The 23,621-nt window shown below is 38.2% G+C and overlaps 1 protein-coding gene across 4 annotated transcripts in view; it reads right to left on the reverse strand.

Moving 5' to 3' along the window:
* mid2.L (midline 2 L homeolog) overlaps window positions 1-23,621 on the reverse strand; it is a 191,309-nt gene that overhangs the window by 104,671 nt on the left and 63,017 nt on the right. For all 4 annotated transcript variants that reach the window (XM_041571881.1, XM_041571880.1, NM_001190884.1 and 1 more), the window contains 2 exon segments: window positions 21,543-21,670; window positions 19,588-19,731 (listed from right to left, as the gene is read on the reverse strand). In XM_041571881.1, coding sequence (XP_041427815.1) covers window positions 19,588-19,731; window positions 21,543-21,670 — 272 coding nt within the window.

A 23,621-nucleotide genomic window follows, 5' to 3' on the forward strand; every position in this document is an offset into this window, starting at 1 on the left:
TGTCTTCAGTGATGCTGCATAATGTGTATGTATGTATAACTTTCTTTGTAATGTGCTGTTAAGGAGCCACAGCACCGTAGAATGCCTTAACCCTTTCCCTGCCAGCCGTTTTGTCCTAGATGCGAACATCTACTGCCAAGCAGTTTTTAGATATTTTGCACTCTTTCACTTTAAGGGCCTTTCCTGGGGTGGTCTTTTAGTTAACCCAGGAAAACAATATATTGTTTTTTTCAGGACAACCTGAACTTTCACAATATGCAAGAATTTTGGTGTAATTCTACTTCTCTAAAAAAATATTGGATTCTAAGTGTCAAATAAAATGAAAAAAATCATGTTGCACGAAGAACAATCACATATATCAGAAACATCATTCATTTTACGTACGAGAACACAGCTGATTTAGAAAGGTCTATGTCTCCTGAACGCGACAATACCAAATATATATAGTTTTATGGAGATTTCTCACTTGTATAGCTCAAAATCTACAAGCAGTACACAACCAAATTTCCAAAGCAACACTCCCCAAACGGCATACTTTTGATTTCAAGGCCAAACATTCCACTAACAGTAGGTTTACCCAAGAAAACTACCCATTACTAGAAAGAACAGATTCTGGTGAATCAAAAATGGGTAGAAATATCTTTGTACTCCAAACCACCAAGTTGCAATTGTTTCCTAAAGTTATAGTGTTTTATAGAAATTGGTGAATTTTTTGAAAAATGACCTCAAAGCTTCCACTCTACAGCAACATATCTCCCACACATCATTAGGTATCAATGTAAAACACCCCAAATATAAATCCTGGGTCCACTGAACAGTTTGATGCCCAATATGAATAGATGTACCCAAGCACGTGGCATAGGAGGCCCCAAAAGGAAGACCCCCCGTTTGTTCTGTAATTTCAGATACTGCAAAATCAACACATTTACATCGTTTTGGGGGGCGGCAAAGGTAGAAAACAGTACGTTCACCCCAGAAAACCATATATTTTCGGAAAGTACACATTCCCCTGAATCTAAATTGGGTATGCATGTCTTTCTACGCCAAAGTACCAAGCCGCAAATCATTCCTAAATTTGGTGATTTTGGGGACATTTCCAAAAATGACTTCAAAATTTCGACCCTGCAGCATCGTATTACCCACATACTTTTAGGTATCAAGACAAATCACCCCAAATATGAAAGCCTGGGGTCCTCTGAACAGTTTGATGCCCAATATGTATAGGTGTACCCAAGCACGTGGCGTATAGGGGCCCCAAAACGAAGACCCCCATATGGTCTGTCATTTCAGGTACTGCAAAATCAACACATTTACATTGTTTTGAGGGGGGCAAATGTAGAAAAAAGTAAGTTCACCCCAGAAAACCATATATTTTCGGAAAGTACACATTCCCACGGATCTAAATTGGGTATGCATGTCTTTGTACTCCAAAGTACCAAGCCGCAAACCATTCCTAAATTTGGTGATTTTGGGGACATTTCCAAAAATGACTTCAAAATTTCGACCCTGCAGCATCGTATTACCCACATACTTTTAGGTATCAAGACAAATCACCCCAAATATGAAAGCCTGGGGTCCTCTGAACAGTTTGATGCCCAATATGTATAGGTGTACCCAAGCATGTGGCATATAGGGGCCCTAAAAGGAAGACCCCCATATAGTCTGACATTTCAGGTACTGCAAAATCAACACATTTACATTGTTTTGGGGGGGCAAAAGTAGAAAACAGTAAGTTCACCCCAGAAAACCATATATTTTCGGAAAGTACACATTCCCACGAATTCAAATTGGGTATGCATGTCTTTCTACGCCAAAGTACCAAGCCGCAAATCATTCCTAAATTTGGTGATTTTGGTGACATTTCCAAAAATCACCTCAAAATATCTACCCTGCAGCATCGTATTACCCACATACTTTTAGGTATCAAGAGAAATCACCCCAAATATGAAAGCCTAGGGTCCTCTGAACAGTTTGATGCCCGATATGTATAGGTGTACCCAAGCACGTGGCATACAGGGGCCCCAAAAGGAAGACCCCCATATAGTCTGTCATTTCAGGTACTGCAAAATCAACACATTTACATCGTTAGGGGGGGGGCAAAAGTAGAAAACAGTAAGTTCACCCCAGAAAACCATATATTTTCGGAAAGTACACATTCCAACGAATCCAAATTGGGTATGCATGTCTTTCTACGCCAAAGTACCAAGCCGCAAACCATTCCTAAATTTGGTGCTTTAGGTGACATTTCCAAAAATCACCTCAAAATATCTACCCTGCAGCATCGTATTACCCACATACTTTTAGGTATCAAGACAAATCACCCCAAATATGAAAGCCTAGGGTCCTCTGAACAGTTTGATGCCCGATATGTATAGGTGTACCCAAGCACGTGGCATACAGGGGCCCCAAAAGGAAGACCCCCATATAGTCTGTCATTTCAGGTACTGCAAAATCAACACATTTACATTGTTTTGGGGGGGCAAAAGTAGAAAACAGTAAGTTCACCCCAGAAAACCATATATTTTCGGAAAGTACACATTCCCACGAATTCAAATTGGGTATGCATGTCTTTCTACGCCAAAGTACCAAGCCGCAAATCATTCCTAAATTTGGTGATTTTGGTGACATTTCCAAAAATCACCTCAAAATATCTACCCTGCAGCATCGTATTACCCACATACTTTTAGGTATCAAGAGAAATCACCCCCAAATATGAAAGCCTAGGGTCCTCTGAACAGTTTGATGCCCGATATGTATAGGTGTACCCAAGCACGTGGCATACAGGGGCCCCAAAAGGAAGACCCCCATATAGTCTGTCATTTCAGGTACTGCAAAATCAACACATTTACATCGTTAGGGGGGGGGCAAAAGTAGAAAACAGTAAGTTCACCCCAGAAAACCATATATTTTCGGAAAGTACACATTCCAACGAATCCAAATTGGGTATGCATGTCTTTCTACGCCAAAGTACCAAGCCGCAAACCATTCCTAAATTTGGTGCTTTAGGTGACATTTCCAAAAATCACCTCAAAATATCTACCCTGCAGCATCGTATTACCCACATACTTTTAGGTATCAAGACAAATCACCCCAAATATGAAAGCCTAGGGTCCTCTGAACAGTTTGATGCCCGATATGTATAGGTGTACCCAAGCACGTGGCATACAGGGGCCCCAAAAGGAAGACCCCCATATAGTCTGTCATTTCAGGTACTGCAAAATCAACACATTTACATCGATTTGGGGGGGGCAAAAGTAGAAAACAGTAAGTTCACCCCAGAAAACCATATATTTTCGGAAAGTACACATTCCAACGAATCCAAATTGGGTATGCATGTCTTTCTACGCCAAAGTACCAAGCCGCAAATCATTCCTAAATTTGGTGATTTAGGTGACATTTCCAAAAATCACCTCAAAATATCTACCCTGCAGCATCTTATTACACACATACTTTTAGGTATCAAGACAAATCACCCCAAATATGAAAGCCTAGGGTCCTCTGAACAGTTTGATGCCCAATATGTATAGGTGCACCCAAGCATGTGGCATATAGGGGCCCTAAAATGAAGACCCCCATATAGTCTGTCATTTCAGGTACTGCAAAATCAACACATTTACATCGATTTGGGGGGGGCAAAAGTAGAAAACAGTAAGTTCACCCCAGAAAACCATATATTTTCGGAAAGTACACATTCCAACGAATCCAAATTGGGTATGCATGTCTTTCTACGCCAAAGTACCAAGCCGCAAATCATTCCTAAATTTGGTGATTTAGGTGACATTTCCAAAAATCACCTCAAAATATCTACCCTGCAGCATCGTATTACACACATACTTTTAGGTATCAAGACAAATCACCCCAAATATGAAAGCCTAGGGTCCTCTGAACAGTTTGATGCCCAATATGTATAGGTGTACCCAAGCATGTGGCATATAGGGGCCCTAAAATGAAGACCCCCATATAGTCTGTCATTTCAGGTACTGCAAAATCAACACATTTACATCGATTTGGGGGGGGCAAAAGTAGAAAACAGTAAGTTCACCCCAGAAAACCATATATTTTCGGAAAGTACACATTCCAACGAATCCAAATTGGGTATGCATGTCTTTCTACGCCAAAGTACCAAGCCGCAAATCATTCCTAAATTTGGTGATTTAGGTGACATTTCCAAAAATCACCTCAAAATATCTACTCTGCAGCATCGTATTACCCACATACTTTTAGGTATCAAGAGAAATCATCCCAAATATGAAAGCCTAGGGTCCTCTGAACAGTTTGATGCCCAATATGTATAGGTGTACCCAAGCACGTGGCATATAGGGGCCCTAAAAGGAAGACCCCCCCTTGTATGTTCTGTCATTTCAGGTACTGCAAAATCAACACATTTACATCGTTTTGGGGGGGGCAAAGGTAGCAAAAAGTAAGTTCACCCCAGAAAACCATATATTTTCGGAAAGTACACATTCCCACGAATCTAAATTGGGTATGCATGTCTTTCTACTACAAAGTACCAAGCCGCAAACCATTCCTAAATTTGGTGATTTTGGGGACATTTCCAAAAATGACTTCAAAATTTCGACCCTGCAGCATCGTATTACCCACATACTTTTAGGTATCAAGACAAATCACCCCAAATATGAAAGCCTGGGGTCCTCTGAACAGTTTGATGCCCAATATGTATAGGTGTACCCAAGCACGTGGCGTATAGGGGCCCCAAAACGAAGACCCCCATATGGTCTGTCATTTCAGGTACTGCAAAATCAACACATTTACATTGTTTTGAGGGGGGCAAATGTAGAAAAAAGTAAGTTCACCCCAGAAAACCATATATTTTCGGAAAGTACACATTCCCACGGATCTAAATTGGGTATGCATGTCTTTGTACTCCAAAGTACCAAGCCGCAAACCATTCCTAAATTTGGTGATTTTGGGGACATTTCCAAAAATGACTTCAAAATTTCGACCCTGCAGCATCGTATTACCCACATACTTTTAGGTATCAAGACAAATCACCCCAAATATGAAAGCCTGGGGTCCTCTGAACAGTTTGATGCCCAATATGTATAGGTGTACCCAAGCACGTGGCGTATAGGGGCCCCAAAACGAAGACCCCCATATGGTCTGTCATTTCAGGTACTGCAAAATCAACACATTTACATTGTTTTGAGGGGGGAAAATGTAGAAAAAAGTAAGTTCACCCCAGAAAACCATATATTTTCGGAAAGTACACATTCCCACGGATCTAAATTGGGTATGCATGTCTTTGTACTCCAAAGTACCAAGCCGCAAACCATTCCTAAATTTGGTGATTTGGGGGACATTTCCAAAAATGACTTCAAAATTTCGACCCTGCAGCATTGTGTTACCCACATACTTTTAGGTATCAAGACAAATCACCCCAAATATGAAAGCCTGGGGTCCTCTGAACAGTTTGATGCCCAATATGTATAGGTGTACCCAAGCACGTGGCGTATAGGGGCCCCAAAACAAAGACCCCCATATGGTCTGTCATTTCAGGTACTGCAAAATCAACACATTTACATTGTTTTGGGGGGGCAAAGGTAGAAAAAAGTGCGTTCACCCCATAAAACCATATATTTTTGGAAAGTACACATTCCTGCGAATCCAAATTGGGTATGCATGTCTTTGTACTCCAAAGTACCAAGTCGCAAGCCTTTCCTAAATTTGGCGATAAAAGCAACTGTTTTTACATTTCTGAAAATCGCCTAAAAATATTGCAATTGGCCGCATTTATCTCACCCAATTTCTTACATACAATTGTAAAACACCATAAATATTGATGCCAAGGGTCTACTGAACAGTTTGATGCCCAATATGCATAGATATACCAAGGCAGCTGGCATGTGCGGACCCCAAATAAAAATAGTGAATATGAGTTTTCTCCGCTGCCCATTCGCCTTCTGTGAACATAGACCCTTGACTTCATATTATTTGCCTCAAGACCCTCCTAACAGCAATGACCCCCCAAAACCATACATTTTTGGAAAGTACACATTCTGCCGATTCCAACAAAGATAACGACGTCTTTCTACACGAAACTACCAAACTGCAAAGCTTTTCTAAACATATAGGTTTTTACAACATTTCTGAAAATCGCCTAAAAATGTTGCAGTTTGCCGCATTTATCGGACACAATGTTTTACGTACAAAGAAAAATCTCTCTAAATATGGACGTCAGAGGTCTAATAAATAGTTTGATGCCCAATATGTATAGATTTACCAAAGTATGTGTTGTGTATGGACCCCAAATGAAAAACGTAACTATGAATTTTCACGCTAGCCAACTAAGCTGCAGAAAAGAGAACCCTAACTGTACGTTATGTGCCGTAAGACCCCCAAACTGTAAAAAGACCCCCAGAAACCCATATATTTTTGGAAAGCACATATTTTGGCGGATCAAACTAAGTAAAATCTATCTTTCTATACCAAAGCACCAAACAGCAAAACGATACTAAAGATACATAGGGAACAATAATGCAGGGATAAAATTGCAATAAAACCACAAAAATAGCGTAAATCAATGAAATAACAAAATAATTGTTCTGACAGCGTAATTAGTGGCCGAAATCGATTATCCAATAGTCACGCTGCCAAAATAACACGTTTTTAGGCAAAAAAAACAAAAGATAACAGTATAATGAATTCGTAAAAAAAAAAAAAAACACCTGTTTGTGTATACATATTTGTGCACTAATAAAAGTTATCTGAGTGTGCAAATACATGTAAATAAGTGTAAATAAGTGTAAATAACTGTACAAAAGGGACCAAGTGTGCTAAAATTAAAAAAAAAAAATTTAAAAAAATTCCAATCTTTACTAAAATGCATAAATGTACTGTAAGTATGTGTAGGTGCAGGTAAGTGTGTAAAAAAACGTGCACTTACCGTTTTTGGAGCAGGAGAATCGCTGTCTTCTTTGGAGGAGTCCTGGCAGCGTGTCTGCAGAGTTGCTGCGCAGCAGGAAGTGCGTGGGCGGCTCTGCAGGCAGGAAGAAGGTGAGTGTAGTAGCAGACGCTCCATGCGATGCGTCTGCTACTTTGAAGTCGGATCTGCGACAATCGAGTCGCAGATCCGACTTGACAGCCCCCCAGCCTCGTTGCCTAGGGGGCTGTCTTCTCTCCCCACTCTCTGCGGAGGCGGCAAAAGCCGCCGAAGCAGAGAGAGCGCTCAGCTGCTAAAGAACGTACAATGTACGTTCTTGGCAGCCTGAGCATTTGCCTGCCAGCACGTACGCCGTACGTGCTTGGCAGGCAAAGGGTTAAAGTAAAATATAAATGAAAGAACAATATATAAAAGTAAACACAGGGAGGACAAGTGAGACAATAAATTTACACAGAGTTCAGTTGGTTTCAGATTTTTTCCAATTACTTTCTATTTTCAATGTGTGACCGTTTTTCTAATATTGAAGTATAAATCTAATTTTTTACCTTCTATAGCAGCTCTGGGGGTTACATTTCTTTTCTATGTCCATGTTCAGCAGAATCCGAACATTTCATGAAATGCAGCTGTCTAGCTGTATATTGATACAATAGTTGCTAATATTCCACAGATACTGCTGAGAAATTAAACTACAGTAAATGTTGCAAAATTGTAACAATGCAGAATCTGCACCTGAATTAATGAACTGCCAGATTGAAACACCAGCGACAGGTACCGTATATTAAACTTTAAATTTGGATTTTGGAAAAATGGTAAAAAAAAAATATAAATAACGAAAAGTCATTGAAAAAAGTCTTTATTTATGGAGAACAATCTGAAAACAACTCAACTAAAAAAGTGTTTGTAAAGGGGTGGTTCACCTTTAGGTTAACTTTTAGTATGTTATAGAATGGCCAATTCTAAGCAACTTTTCAATTAGTCTTCATTATCTATTTATTTTTTATAGTGTTTGAATTATTTGTCTTCTTCTGACTCTTTCTAGCTTTCAAAATAATCACTGACCCTATCTTAAAACAAATGCTTTGTAAGGCTACAAATGTATTGTTAATGCTACTTTTTATTACTCATCTTTCTATTCAGACCCTCCCCTATGAATATTCCATATTCTCATTCAAATCAATGCTAGGGTAATTTGGCAACCAGATTGCTAAAATTGCAAACTGGAGAGCTGCTGAAAAAAAAACCCTAAATTACTCAAAAACCACAAATAATAATAAACAAAAACCAACTGCAAAAATATCATCCTAAAAGTTAACTAAAAGGTGAATCACTCCTTTAAGTGCTATGTGGTGAGAGACACAGTAAGACAGAGGTCCCTGCCTGTAAGGATTTTAGTTGAGGTTGACAGGTTCCCTCTTGGAAAAGAGCAAGAGGATCCTGGTAGGGGAGTTAAAGATTGATTGGAGGGGAGAGAGGTGGGAGTCAGGTAAGACCAGTTAGTAGGAGATTGCAATAGTCTGAACGGGATAAGATAAAGGCATGGATTCGTGTTTTGGCTGTTGTTTGTAAAATAAAGGGGCATCTATTATCTATATAGTGAAGAAAGAAACATCAGGTTTTGGCAGTAGTATTAATATAAGAAGAGAAGGAGAGTGACTGATCGAAGATGACCCCCCAACTAGAGTGCTGAATAAACAGGGTTAAAAGTCCTGCCATTAAAAGTGAATGCTGAAAAAAGAGATGGGATAGGTTTGTGTGGGAATCAAGTTGAGCTTGAGGTGAAGTTGGTTCATCCAAGAGGATATTGCTAGTAGATTGTTATCTGGGTCTAAATGTCAGTGGTTAGTGAATGGGTGTCTAAATATATCTTGAAGTCATCGGCATACAGGTGGTATTTAAGGTCAAATGTAGATAAAAGGTTTCTTAAAGAGAGAGTGTACAAGGAGAACAGCAGAGGACCAAGTACAGAACTCTGAGAACTCCTACACTAGGATGAACGAGGGGAGAGGATTTGTTAGTAACAAAGAAGGAGCCGTCAGAAAGGTAGTAAAAGAATCAGGATGCAGTTCAAAGGTATCAAAAAACACACAATAAGATAAGTCCAGGAGAATAAGAATAGAGTAATGTCCCTTGGCCTTAGCAGTATGGAAAGAGTTTGAAACTCTACATAAGGCACTTTTCAGTAGAGTGTGCAAGTACAAAGCCAAAGGGTCAAGCAGATTATTGGTGCAGTGAAAGTTAGTAATACAGGAAAAGACAAGACGTTCCAGAAGTTTAGCGGTAAGAGAGAGACAGGGCAGTAGTTAGAGAAACAGGATGGGTCTAGTGTAGCCTTTTTCAGAATGGGCTTGACACAGGCCTGTCTAAACAATGAAGGGAAAGTGCCTGAAGTTGGCGAGGAATTGAATATATGATTAAGTACAGGGGCACACGGTTTTACTAGAGGTGATGGCATAGGATCAAGTGAGCAAGTTGTTTCTAGAGAGGACATTATATGTTTTGAAACATCAGACTCGGTTATAAGATCAAAAGAGTTGGAAAGGGAAAAATGGTTTACTATTAAGTCTATTACCCACTGACTTTATACAGCCATAAAGGCTGCATCTGAATTATATAGGGTAAAACCACATCACTTATATAAATTATACAGATTTCAGCAGTCACTATGTTATAAAAGCACATAGCCGCCAGAAAAAAAACATCCAGCAACTCCAGTGAATTAATAAATACTGCCTTTCATATAAATCCTCACCATATCAACTAAACAATGTTCATTTACACTGGATGGTCTTTTCGCTACTTGTTTTTATTGGCTGTTGCCTGTACACATGATCCCTTTTGGCGAAGGTCTTGTATGATGTATTTTCTTTTGATTGGATAAGGCTTTGTATAATGAAATCCTTTTGACTGGTCATAAACCCTATAAAATTCCTGTACAGGGGTGGGACCACGAGTCTATAAGTATGTGCCCATTAGGCACAAAACGCGTTAGGCCACACATGTCCTAATAAATAATTTAGATTTTTTGGAACAATTCTTCCTATTGCATTTATTACGAGTGGGTCTCTTTCAAGCATCTGGTATTTTGTCATTTATGGCAACCTTTGGACTGAGACTTATGTGTTGAGACCACAGTGTAACTTTTTTCTGATTACATATACATATTTGTTTTTTGAGAGCAAACATACACGTCATTGTATTATTGAACTTTCAGAGTTCTAAGAAGTTATATTTCTGTACCACCCTGATGCCTGCCTTGCTATCTGCCAGGTGCTTTCCTTTGGTAGTTACGTCACTGCCTGTATCTCCCGGGTCCCTGACAGCGGGGTCTGAATCCTCTGTCTGAATCCTCTGTAGTTACGCCACTGATATTAAGCCTTCCAGTGCCACAGATCTTAGAATCTACAATGCTGACACTGGGGCAGTACAATTTCACACTGTGTGTTGCAGCTTGGGTCCACCACTTAATCCAGCACTTAATCAGTTGGTTATCGATTCTCCCAAGCCCAGTAAGGGGTTGAATGCACAGTAGCCCTATTTCATTTACACAGGCCACTTTCTAGTAGACAGCTACTATGTCCTCTGAAGCAGTCTGTTCATTTCTACTTGATGTGCTTCAATCACAGGAGAATTAAAAATGATTATTTGAATCCATTTCCTGACAGGCAAACCAGCACATCATTATGCTGATAATTAAATGGGACAGCGGCATTTTAGAACAACTGCACGCAGACTGTTGCAGCTGAAATAAATTAATTCCATTACCATGCCTTCCACTAGAAAGATAAAGAACAAATATGATTTAACATTGCAGGCCACCAAAATAATGTATAATTTGATTATATATTTTCTTTTTTAGGGAGGAAATGAACCTTCCTTGCTTATTAGCGATGCCTTGTTCTCTCAAAGCAAAAACTCCAACTGGGCTCATTTAAAGAAATGGATCACATTCAATTATCTACTGGAAACTGAAAAGCAGGGGCGTAACTACAGAGGAAGCAGACCCTGCGGCTGCAGCGGGCCCACGAGGTATAAGGGGCCTATGAGGCCCTAATTAATGAGAAATGTCAATATATATTGGTAAAACAGGACAACCTCTGGAAATGTTGGGGGCCCTAAAATTAATTTGCTGTGGGGCCCAGTAGCATCTAGTTACTCCACTGCTGAAAAGTCAATGATCTAATGAGCGAACTGGGAGAGCCAACCCTACATGGCCTTGCTCCAATGAACCCCACTAGGGATGGGCGAATTTTTTCGCCTTGTTTCGCCGTGGAATTGACGCCCATAGACTTGTATGGTGTAGTGCAACAAAAAAAAGACGCGCAACAAAATATTTTTGATGCCCATAGACTTTAATGGGCGTCGGCGACATTTTGGTGGAGGCGAATTTTTGGCGAAACGGGGCAAATTCGCCCATCCCTAAACCCCACAACACTACCCTTATGAGCCACTATGGAAACATATAATAATGTTATGGCATTAATGGCAAACTGGAGAGCTGCTGATATAAAAAGCTAAATAAATCACAAATAATACAAAATGAAAACCAATTGCTAATTGTCTCAGAATATCTCTCTATATCATATTAAAAGTTAACGCAAAGATGAACAAACAATTTCAACAAAACATGCAATAGCAAGCTGGGTTTGTTTTTTTCTTTAGCCATGTCTGTTTAAATTGGTTATTGGCCATTAATTATAGCTCTGCATAGCTGCAGTCGCAACCTTTCGGCCTGGCACTGACCGCACTGTATATTACATTCAGCAGGGCAAGCAGTTATAGACAGTACTAGCTGCAGCTGCAATATACTGTACATACTATTAATTCTGTTCATCTGGGAAAAGAGTTATAGAAGTACTGTACATATTGGTGTCTGCACTGTACACACCATTCAGCTGGGAAGCAGTTACAGATACATATATCTGCTGCCGGGGAAAATTAATGAATAGGCTACACTAGGTTATAGCTTGGGGACCAGAGTAATTAGGGACCCATCTAGCTTTTTTCAATTATTATTTTTCTTTTCTTATAAAAAAATTATTTTTATCTACGATGCTGGGCCAGGGTCTGGACAGGCGCATGGTAGCTGCTAGGAGAAGATTAGGGGAGACGATTAGGAGTGTGTGGGGTGCACCCGAGCGGACCCAGGCCCAGCAGTGCACATAAAATTAGATAGAAAAGAAAATACAAATAATAATTGAAAAAGCTATATGAAGGGCCCCTTGTGTCTCCAGCTGCACCCGTGACCCTGATCAATTGTATATTTCTAAACTTTTGGGAATGGGAGTGGCCTAAAAGGGGGACTTGTGGAAAGTGTAGCCTAGGGGTCTTGCATCTCATTAATCTGCCACTGTCTGCAGCTGCACTATACAATCCATTTGGCTATGCAGGTATGCACAAACATATATAACTACACCTGCACTGTACTGTCCATATGGCAGAGCAGGCATGAATAGAAATGTACAACAGAAGTGTCTGCTAGAAGAAGGAAAATGCTCTTACTAAAGCATCTGCCAAGTCTTTTCCAAATTTAGTATCTGATTTATAATTATCATTTACTGGTTGTTTGAAAGCCAAGGCCTGACGGGCTGCTTTGGGTTTTTAAAATCAGGTGAGCTTTTTGGGTAATGTAAAAAAAGATGCAAAGTTATCTAATGTCAGCAAATAACATTTTTTGAAAACAAACATCTACTGGATTGCTATGGGTTACTAGACCAAGGCAAACGTTGCACCTTTTGTTCCATTACCATTGTGTCTGTTATTGTATTACCTAACACCTAAATCTTGCATCATATTGAATAAACTGTGACTGTTATGTTAAAATGTGATTTTTTTCCTTCTTTTACAGTGACTATTTATGGCCATAAGGAGAAGCTTAGCTTCTGCCAATAAAGTGACACGTACTACCGTAGAGTTTGCACGCAGATAAAGCCAAGGCAGAATCAATAATAGAATTAAGCAGCAGAGTGGGACATATAAATCAGCAGGATCCCAGTACTTAAAAGGATGTAACTTTAACTAAATTGGCAAGAGTAATAAAGAATGAAGGCACACCATATTTTAAGCTAGGTATTTAAAGCTAAACAGGAATATAAAATGTTATGATAATGTCCTTTTAATGCCCAAATTCCTATTCTCATTCCTCAGGATGGATCTGGATTCTTGCACAGTGAGATCAGCTCAGAAAATGTTTGCTTTAAGGTCTATTTAAGTCTGACAGCTGCCTGCGAGTCTGCATGCTGAATGTACAGCTCTTTGTTGAAGACATCCAGCACCATACAGAATGCCCTGCAGAGTGGACATGGCTACTTTCAGTCTAGTACAGGTATGGGACCTGTTATCCCGAATGTTTGGGACCTAGGTGTATAAGTGGCCTGGATCTCCATATCATAAAAGTCTACTTGAAAAAAATTGACAGATTTTATCAGCATGGCCACTGTTAATAAAACAGGTAAATTAATGTATTTGTGAGCTCAGTTTTATATTCTGCCTTGTTAATGTCTGGATAATGCAACAAAACACAGTTAAACGGGGAACTTAAGGCATCTAAAGAATCGTATATGCACAAAGTGTTCTCTTTAACAATGTTTTTTTTTTTTTTTTTTTTTTTTTAAACAAACCATTTAAAGAATCTGCCAGTGCCCAAATGGCCAATTACTATCCCAGATATGGTGGCGGTAGTGAGTCTGAATCAGGTGCCAGAGCTTTTTGCTGGGTTTAGTGAGTCCTACCAGAGCCCAGTGCACCAGGAGGCAGTTTACTCTATGAAGAGTTTCTGCAAGAATTAATTCTCTAATCTGGAGATCTTTTTTCTCGAAAAAGACTCATTAATAGTGATGAGCAAATTCTTTCGCCAGCCATGGATTTGCAACAAAATTCCTCATTTTGCCATCTGCAAAATCTTTTCACGAAACTGCAGCAAAAATTTGGTGCAAGCATAAAAAAATGAAGCAGAGACAAAAAATGACCATTGACTTTAATGCATTTGGAGCGAGAAAAATTGTTCTCCATGTAAAAAAAATTGTCATGTGTAACAAAAATGATGACGCCCATTGATTTTAATGGTTTTTTTCCGGCAAAAAAGATGCAAAACAAATTGAAGTCAATGGGCGTTTTTGATGAATTTTTTGCAAATTTTTCAACAAAACGGCACAGTCGCTCATCACTGCACCATTAAACTAAAAATACAGCAAAAATGCAAAAGTGCGCAGGCGAGTACGTTCTACACATTTTCTTTGGATCATGTAAATAAAGTCTAAAGAGTAATGTGTAAAATAACATTCAATCGGATTTTAACCAGTCCATGTAATCAATGAGGCTGCAACTCGGCAATCTCCTTTAAATACTCATTTAACTAAATACTAATTCCCAACGATTAATGATCTATCTATACTTGAGCTCAATTGAGAAAAATTAAGAAAAATAAAATCACTTAGTCAGTGTTCAATAAACCAGAACAATACTGCTCGGCCTCGTCAAATGTGTTTCTTCACATACTGCAAGCAACATCATCAGGTTTTGGTTGCCACTCAGATTAAAGATTAAAGCCATCCCTGATGTACTGTAAATAGAATGGAGATATGTAACCACAATTTGTGCAATATATATATATATATATATATATATATATATATATATATATATATATATATATATATATATATATATATATATATATATATATATATATATATATAGATGAATCCAGAAAGTTCTCCAGACTCCATTTTAATCAAATAATTTCATTTTTAATTATTTCCTTTTTCTCTGTAATAATAAAACAGTACCTTGTACTTGATCCAAACTTAGATTTAATAAATCCTTATTAGAGGCAAAACTATCATATTGAGTTTACGGTATGCAGAGCCAAATTATTGGAGGACCCCTTATCTGGAAATCCCCAGGTCCCAAGCATTCTGGATAACAGGTCCTATACCTGTACCAACATTTATAGGATCAGTTGGCTGACCAGCTATGCATGTAAAGACATCAATATATGAAATATTATCCAAACAAAAGTGACTGAAATATAACAAATATGCATGGAAAACACACACGACCAGTGACCTGACTAACTTTTCCCTAGGGACTCAAGCCCACCTGCCAGCTATATGTGTATGCATATTGGGTAGAAGATAGAATTATAATGAGACTGGTTCAAGCTGCGTCCCACTAACTCCAGACAGACATTAATGAAGTGTAACAGTATGTACAACTTTCTAATTACAGATAAAAAAAGGAAATTCTCTTTCAAACATACCTCAGTCAAGAAGAATATAAAATAAAATGAACCACATGAAACTGTGGGGTATAGATAAAGAGGCCTTCAATCCGCTCACCGTAAACAACCTCATTTAGAAATGGAATAACAGTGGTCTAACAAACCCAATGAGCCAAATTCAAAAGCAGAGCTTGCTAATTAAATAACTATTTAGGCAGTCTAGTACTGCTAGTGTTTTGCTGTGCGGTATCCCTTACTTTAATTGTTCAATCCTGCGCAATAAGTATCTTTTTATCCCTGGAAAATAATGAGCGCAAATACTGCCAAGTCACACAGCAACTTCATTTCTCTTTTTTTTGTCATTATAATACAATGCCATCAGCTATAAAGACAAGATGTGAAGCTAGCTCTGATGACAAATGGGCAGATTATAAAATACAATACTGTCCAGTCTAATTATCCAAAATGCAATATTTTAGATAAGCAGATGTACAAACGTATAGTTCTTCCTCTGAAAAGTTTCATATCCAGTATAACATACAGGTATGGGATCCATTATCCAGCAAGCTCTGAATTACGGGAAGCCCATCTCCCATAGACTCCATTTTAATCAAATAATTCAGATTTATAAAAACGATTTCCTTTTTCTCTGTAATAATAAAACAGTACTTTGTACTTGATATAATTAATCCTTATTGGAAGGAAAACAATCCTATTGGGTTTATTTATTAAAGTCGAATTTGAGTTTTTTATTACTATAAAATCCGAATTTTTAGTGGAAAAATGTATTTAAAAAAAAGTCAGAATCAAAAAATCTGGCATCTCAGACCTACTGAGGTTGCATATAAGTCAGTGGAAGAGGTTCCTATCCTATTTGGAAGTTTCTGCGGTCTGCGCTAGAATTAGCCCAAAATCCATATTTTTCTGACTTTTCAAGCAAAATTCCCAAAAAATTCAGGCTTTTTGGGAAAAAAAACCCCCCAAAAAACGTACGATTTGGATTTTTGCTCTATTTTTCATGTCTGTCCCTGATCTGATTAAATTGTACTTTTTAAATAATAAATAAGGTCCAATCATGGCTTCTAGTTTAGTATTTTTTTATTAAATTAATCAGAAATATTAGGATTTTGATAAATAAGGGCCCCAATTTTTATATTACTTAGTTGACTTAAAGTATGGAGATTCAAATTATGGAAAGACGCCTTATCCGGAAAACCCAAGATCCCAAGCATTCTGGATAACAGGTAGCCGCTGATTGCATTGTCTCTCCCACTCTCTTACACTAGATTGTAAGCTTTCACAAACAAGGACCCAACCCTATTGTCTCTGAACAACTGCCTGCCCTGTTACACTTACGACCATTCATTAATTAAAGTGCCACATGATTAACTCATTTACTCACTGTTTCCCTGTTGTAGCTGTTTAATAAACATGTATTATAAAAATGTCTTTCTGCAACATATTCAGCAACCCTAAATTAACTGCAGAACCAACTGGTGTCTCCATTGGAAATCTATTGAACACAAGTTTTAATTGAAAATAATGTCTGCTGTCTCAGTTCTTGCAATGCCCTTTATTCAAGCTAATCTAGAGTACTTTTATTTAATAAAAGGAATTTCTCATAGACAGTAAAACATTTGGCTGTTAATTACAGTAGTGATTACTGTGTGTTTTTAATATTTACTCATTGCTTTAATCGGATTAGACAAAGGAAAATCACACACATTAACATTAATACAGGTATAAGACATGACATATCACAGTGTTACGAGAAGATCAAATTTTAATCTGCTGTGCTCATAAATCTTAATAGCTGGGTATTCTTGAGAACTGAATTTAAAGAGTACAGGCTGTTTTTTGCAACATATTCCCAATATGCCAAGTACCACCTGACCTTTGAGTGTGTTGGCTTTATTGCAGCTCCATTAAGAGTCCAGGGGTCATTTATAAACACTAGGCTTATTTGCATCTACCCAGTAACAATTGTGGGGATGTTGTATGCTTTTTTCACATAAAAGATAACTGGAAGGTATAATCAAAGGAAGCGAATTTGTTTGGCACCTCCAGTCATTCCAGTCACTTACCTCCTACCTCATTCTATTTTGTTCTGTGTCCCAGGCTTTCCCTGTGCCTCCCTTGTTTTGTAGATATTCTATAAAAGTCATCAGCTGGACACAAAGAGATGGACACTGGATGGGTTTGGATACTAACCATATATATATATATATATATATATATATATATATATATATATATATATATATATATATGCACCCTTTGCACACTGTTGTGTAAATGTTTTATAGGTATGGGATCAGTTATCTAGAAACCTATCTTGAAAGCTCAGAATTATGGAAAGGCCATCTCCCATAGACTCTATTTTATCCAAATAATCCAAAATTTTTTTAAATTATTTCCCTTTTCTCTGTAATAGTACCCTTGTGCTTGATCCCAGCTAAAATATTAATAATCCTTATTGGAAGCAAAACCAGCCTATTGAGTTTATTTAATGTTTACATGATTTTCTAGTAGACCAAATGTATGAAGATCCAAATTACAGAAAGATCCATTATCTGAACACCCCAGGTCCTGAGCATTCTGGATAACAAGTCCCATACCTGTACTATCACTTTATCAGTCTATGGGTCTATGAAACAGAATGCAGATGGCTGTGTAAGCATGAAGGATTGGTAAGAACATTTATTAATCAACACAAACATGGGTAGATGGGCAGGTCATTGTATCAGGATACTTAATTATGGTTCTTCGGATATAGCAGGGATATGATTGATTTCAGTGTCTGTGGCATAAAATAAACTATTAATCTTTTTTAAGACTTCTGTCAAAAACCATGTTTTTTGTGCCATGTAAATAATATTAGCTGTTTTATACTGAAACTCTCTTAAGAGCTGCTGTGCCGGTGGCCCAAAGGTTAGCTGAATATATAGGCAAAGTCTCTAATAGCATACTACTTTGTACAATGCTGTCACTGCAATCTTGGGATTTCAGAGCTGTATGGAAAGACAGAGGAAAGAAGTCTCTTCCATGCAGCCAAGCACACCTTTCTGAAACCACAGTTATTGGGTCCTGTCAGTGATCTCAAACAGATGGACCCATTGTGCCCACACAGTTAGTGAGGTAAGAACATCTGGTTTAAGTTAGATTGCTTAAAGGACCCCATTTCAGAAGTTAGGCTTTAGGGAGCAAACTCCTTCTCTTTAGCAGCCAATACAGCTCTAAAATACCCCAGTGGACAGAGAGAGCAATGTGTACAACAGTATCTTATTGGGGACACCATCTGCAGGTTCCGGTAAACTGTGGGTTTCTTCCACAATCAGTTTCTGACCTGTTTAGGTTACAACCTATATTTAGTTTTGAGCCACACAGAAGGCCAATGTTTCAAGGACAATACACAGAATCTAACAAAGACATTATAAGGTCAAAGTCAGGATTCTTCAGTAAGAAGATCACACTCAGCATCATCCAGGTAAAGACTGTATTTCAGGCATGAAGCAGTGAATGTTATGTAGCAGAAATGTCCAACTGGAGGCCTAAGTTCCAGATGAGGCCCTCCAAGAGATTTTAAGACACCCCCCCAGACATTCCATAGATTCACTAACCTATTTAGATGACATCATTATTTTAATATAATCTGTTCCCAGAACATATAATATAGTGAATAATTGGTTCACTAAACCAAAAAAGATAGACAGCATTATAGAGCACCAAAGAGTGGGTGAAGGAGTTTGAGACTAACCACAATTGGGCATAAGAGGGTAGACAATTCTCTTTCCTCCTTCATTATTTACATTTATATTTGATTCATTAATTAATTACCCAGAACCCTAAAAAGTACTGATAAAGTGAAACCCCAGTTTATCTACAGTGTAAAAGGGGGTGGGCCACATTTAACTTACAGACTGAAAACTCTCTTGGGGCCTCGGATTAGGAGTGGGCCACAATATCAGTCTGATGTGTCTGTTCTGTAAATTAAAGGTCTTAAAATGTTCACTCTTTTGTGCACAGGCTCCAGGCATAATGAATGGCCTAACACAATAACCTGCCACTTCTGCCAAATGATTATCAAAAACAAATTCAAAGAGTACAAGAAATCCAACAACGTGATATACACCAGAACTGCAGTTATTTGCAAAGGCTTCTGATTGTATCTTTAAATGAATGAAGACCATAGCTCATTTTATTCTGACAAACACTTGGCAAAGAAATGGCAATATTCTCTTAAACTGATTACTACTGCAAAATGCCTGCAGTTCTGCATTTAATTATTCTACTATGTATTTACCAACATTTGATATATTTATGTTTTTAATTATCTCCATGTAGCTAAATCTGCTTATGCCTTTACACTGTGTATTGTAATATTTGTGTGTCACAGTACAGAGAGGTTCAGCATGATTAACAAAATAACACCCGCTAATATTGCAGACAACTGTAGATAAAGACTTACTGATGAAGTTGGCTTGTCCAGTATAAATGGTGTATTGAAGCTCATAGGAGCCCACACTGAATTCATCATCCGACATCCAGTGGACTGTTATGGTGTCATGGGATGCAGTGCACAGCTCCTCTCTGATAGATGGAGGGTTGGGAGCTGCGGAGATAGAAAATATCCATCTAAAGCAGAGAAAGCAACGCTTCATGCCTCATCTTAACTGGCTCCAGTGCACTGCAATAAATTACACACAGTTCTGATGGATTTTTAAGAAACGGTTTGGCATCTTAGTTGCTACAAACCCATATTGATAAAAATACATTTATGGGATCTATTCTCCTTGGGTTTTCTGGATAAAGGGTCTGTGGAGCACCTAGCTTAAAGGATAATGAAAGACCTTTAAAAAATGTTTGTTTATTTATTAGGGATACATGCTAGCTTGGTTAACATCAAGTACAAGTCAGTGACTTATGCTTAAAGAAAAAAGCAAATCAATAGAAAGTGAAAAAATATTTAAATCGGACACTATGAAAAATGACAGTCTGGCAATCAAGTAGTTGCATAGTGGTTCAAAAAAAAATGCAACCCATCTTATTTGTACATGTTCAGGTTTGGGGACTGTTATCTACAATGCTTGGGACCTGTGGGGGGTGTTTTGCCTCCAATAAGGATTAATTATATCTAGGCTTGGATAAAGTACAAGGTACTGTTTTATTACTACAAAGGAAAAAGGAAAATTGTTTTTAAAAATGTGAATTATTTGATTGAAATGGAGTCTATGACAGCCATCCCCTAATTTGAAGCTTTCCGGATGACACAATTCTGGATAATGGATCCCATACTTGTACACACACTGCAAAAATAATGTTCTTTCTTACAATAGGAAGTGGGATTGTGTAGAAGAATAGAAATTGGTAGTAAAGAGAAAAGAGATGGGGAAATGGAAAGGAGGGTAGAAGGAAGACCATTTGTGAAAGGGGAGAGAAGAAGCAAGGGAGCCAGGGAATGGTAGAGTAGGACAGAAGATAGCAGGAGGCATAAGGGAGAGAGGAGGAGGAGGAAAGTGAATGGTGGGATCCAGAGCTAAAGGCTCCTAAGGCAATACTATAATGGCCTAGTGCCGCACCAGACTTCCCCCCACCACTTGCTTACTAACGCACATCCCCCATTGGAATTGTGCTGACTCCCCCAATTGTGCCCCAGTTTCTGCTGCCTACCCCTAGTTCTGGCCCTGGTGGATCTACAGTACAAAAGAAAGTAAAAGAAAAAAAGAAGTGGGATGGGATGAAGAAAACGAGTGGAGGCAGTAAAGGAGTAGATTAGAATAAGTGATAAGATGAGAAGTGAAGAAAGATTGAATTGATGTGGAAGTAAAAAGCAGATCTGGAAAAGGAAGAAAAGAAAGTAGCAGTGAAAATAAGAGGGGGGGAGAAGGGAAAGGGGCAAAGAAGATGAGAGGTGTAGAAGATTAAGAGTTGGAAAGACTTTCTGCTAAATGTTGGCATGTCACTGGTGAAACTTGTTTCCATTCAGCCACTAGACCATAAAAGTATTTGGACACTGATGTTGGGCCTTGCTCGCACTTGCCAGTTCTAATTCAGCCCACAAATGTGCAGCTGGGTCAGAATTAAACATCCATCTTAGCAATAGATTTCCTACTAACATCTATTTGACCATGGACATCATTGCATTCACTAGAACCAGGGGCCCCAAGTCCAAACCATTAAAAAACAGACCCAGAACTGTATTTTTCTTCCTCCCAACTTTATAGTTGGGATTATACATTTTGTCACTTAGCATAAGCATAACCCGGACTGCTGCAAACACTATATTAATAAATAATATAAAACATATATATATCAAAAAGTATATACTTTTAAAATGTGCAAGCAGGCTGTCAGGGGATGCTGGGAGTCGTAGGCAGCATGAACTGAGAAAGTGCCTAGACATGAACTTTTTGATATTCTTACCAGTTACATAGTCAAGACCTTCAAGCAATTTCTTCTCTCTGGAGAAATCCAAAGCAAAATTCTCAAAGGCGTCGTTTAAGTTGACATCATGCATTGGAATTTGAGAGGAGGTTGTTGTCATGGAGATTCTGTAGTAAAATAAGAATGGTGTTAAATATAAGGGCTGTTCCTTGACTTTTAACAAAAGGTGTGCAACAAAGAAAACGACTTCAATAAAAGTGATATTAGGCTATTATCATGAGTTCATGGTGTGGCAGTTTGTATTCTGTATTCCTTACAAAGAGATGCTGCATATTCTGTCATTTACAGCAGACCTATTCGGCAGATGAGGCTTTCACTGGTATTTGCCATGGGCAAATTATTTGGCATCAGCATATCTATGAAAACTTATACAGGTATGTGGTATGGGATCCCTCATCCAGACACTCATTATCCAGAAAGTTCAGAATTACAGGAAAGTAGTCTCCCATGTTAATCAAATAATTCAGATTCTCTGTAATAAAGAAACAGTACCTTGTGCTTGATCCAAATATAATATATTATTAATCCTTATTGGTGGCAAAACAATTCTTTTGGGTTTATTTAATTATAAATTTATTTAAAAAATTTATTTTTTTAGATTTAAAATTTTTATTATTTTAGATTTACGGTATGGAGATCCAAATTGTGTTAAGATCCCTTATCCTGAAAACTAGGTGCAGAGCATTCTGGATGATAGGTCCCATAACTATAGTGGAGAAAGCTGTACATAGCAGCTATAAAGCACATTACCTCCAAAATTCCCCATATTTATCTATCATGGCCATGTCCAGTTACTCTCAACCATGCCCTTGATACATTTGGAACTCTACCCAGTTTGGGTTAAGCTATGCCCCTTTTTAGGTTTATTTAGGTTAAACAGGATCTCATATACAGAACTTCACCTGCAGCTCTGTGTAATGTTTCCTTTAAGCAGCTGATTTAAGCACACGGTTAAAAAAAAAAAAAAAATCACAGCATATAACATAAAAGAATTAACATTACCCCATTCCATTAAAAATTGATAGTTCATAGAGCAAACGGGACTGATGCATAATTTAGTACCTGCTCAGATCAAACTACCTTGCTGCATGCTGATAAAATAACATTCTTGCAAAGAGTACAAGTAATTATAAGGTACACTAGCAGGCAACACAATAGAAACTGTCAGAAATGCACTTTCCCTAAGAGAAGAGTCATTCCCATGCAATAGCAATCAAATGTATGTACCGTTATTGAGTCAGCTACTTGTGTGCATATTGCTTCCACCATCAAAAAGACATACCATTTCTCAAGATATTCCTTTTTATTCCAGTGTTTCTTCTGCATTTCCTCTTCATACCTTACCAACAATAATGTTTCCTCTTATAAGGTCAGGGATGTTACATATTGCACCTAAGAAATAATGTTCTTTTTTTTTTTTTTTTTTTTTTTTTTAATTGCGGTCTATTTTTATTAAACCAGTTTTCTATGTTCTATCACTATAAATGTGTTTTTGCAACACTCTGGTTGAAGAAATATTATGTCACGGTGAGTACTGGGGGTGGGGTTGGCGGTGCATATTCCTGGTGTGGACAGCAATGCTAGGGCACATGCATGTGCAAAGTGATTAGTCCTGGAGCCCAAGGGGCATCTTGGGCAATATGCATGTAACATAAAATTCGGGTGACATGATTGCAAACACTGGGCTTCACTTTGTCCTATTGAATGTGCATATGAGAGGGCCCCATTATGGAACCTCCACCAGGAACAGGTAACTGATATAGACTGCTGCAGTACTCCAGAGTGCAGGATTTGTCAGCCTGCAGCTTCAGTGGGGTAAGCAATTTTCATAATGATAGGTGCCCTTCTGGCCAGGCACCATTCTGCCCCCCCCCCAGCGTGAAAGTTACGAGAAAGGCTGACCACGTTAGAATTGTTTACAAGGGAGAAGAAACCCCTAAGAGGAATAGATCATTATGCATAAATATATATCAGACCATGCAATAAACTCTACATAGTAACACAGCAGATAAGGTTAAAAAAAAAGAGTAAGACCCATCACCATAAAGTTCAACCTTT

The sequence above is a fragment of the Xenopus laevis genome, chromosome 8L (genome assembly GCF_017654675.1).
Source record: "Xenopus laevis strain J_2021 chromosome 8L, Xenopus_laevis_v10.1, whole genome shotgun sequence".
Lineage (NCBI taxonomy): Eukaryota > Metazoa > Chordata > Amphibia > Anura > Pipidae > Xenopus > Xenopus laevis.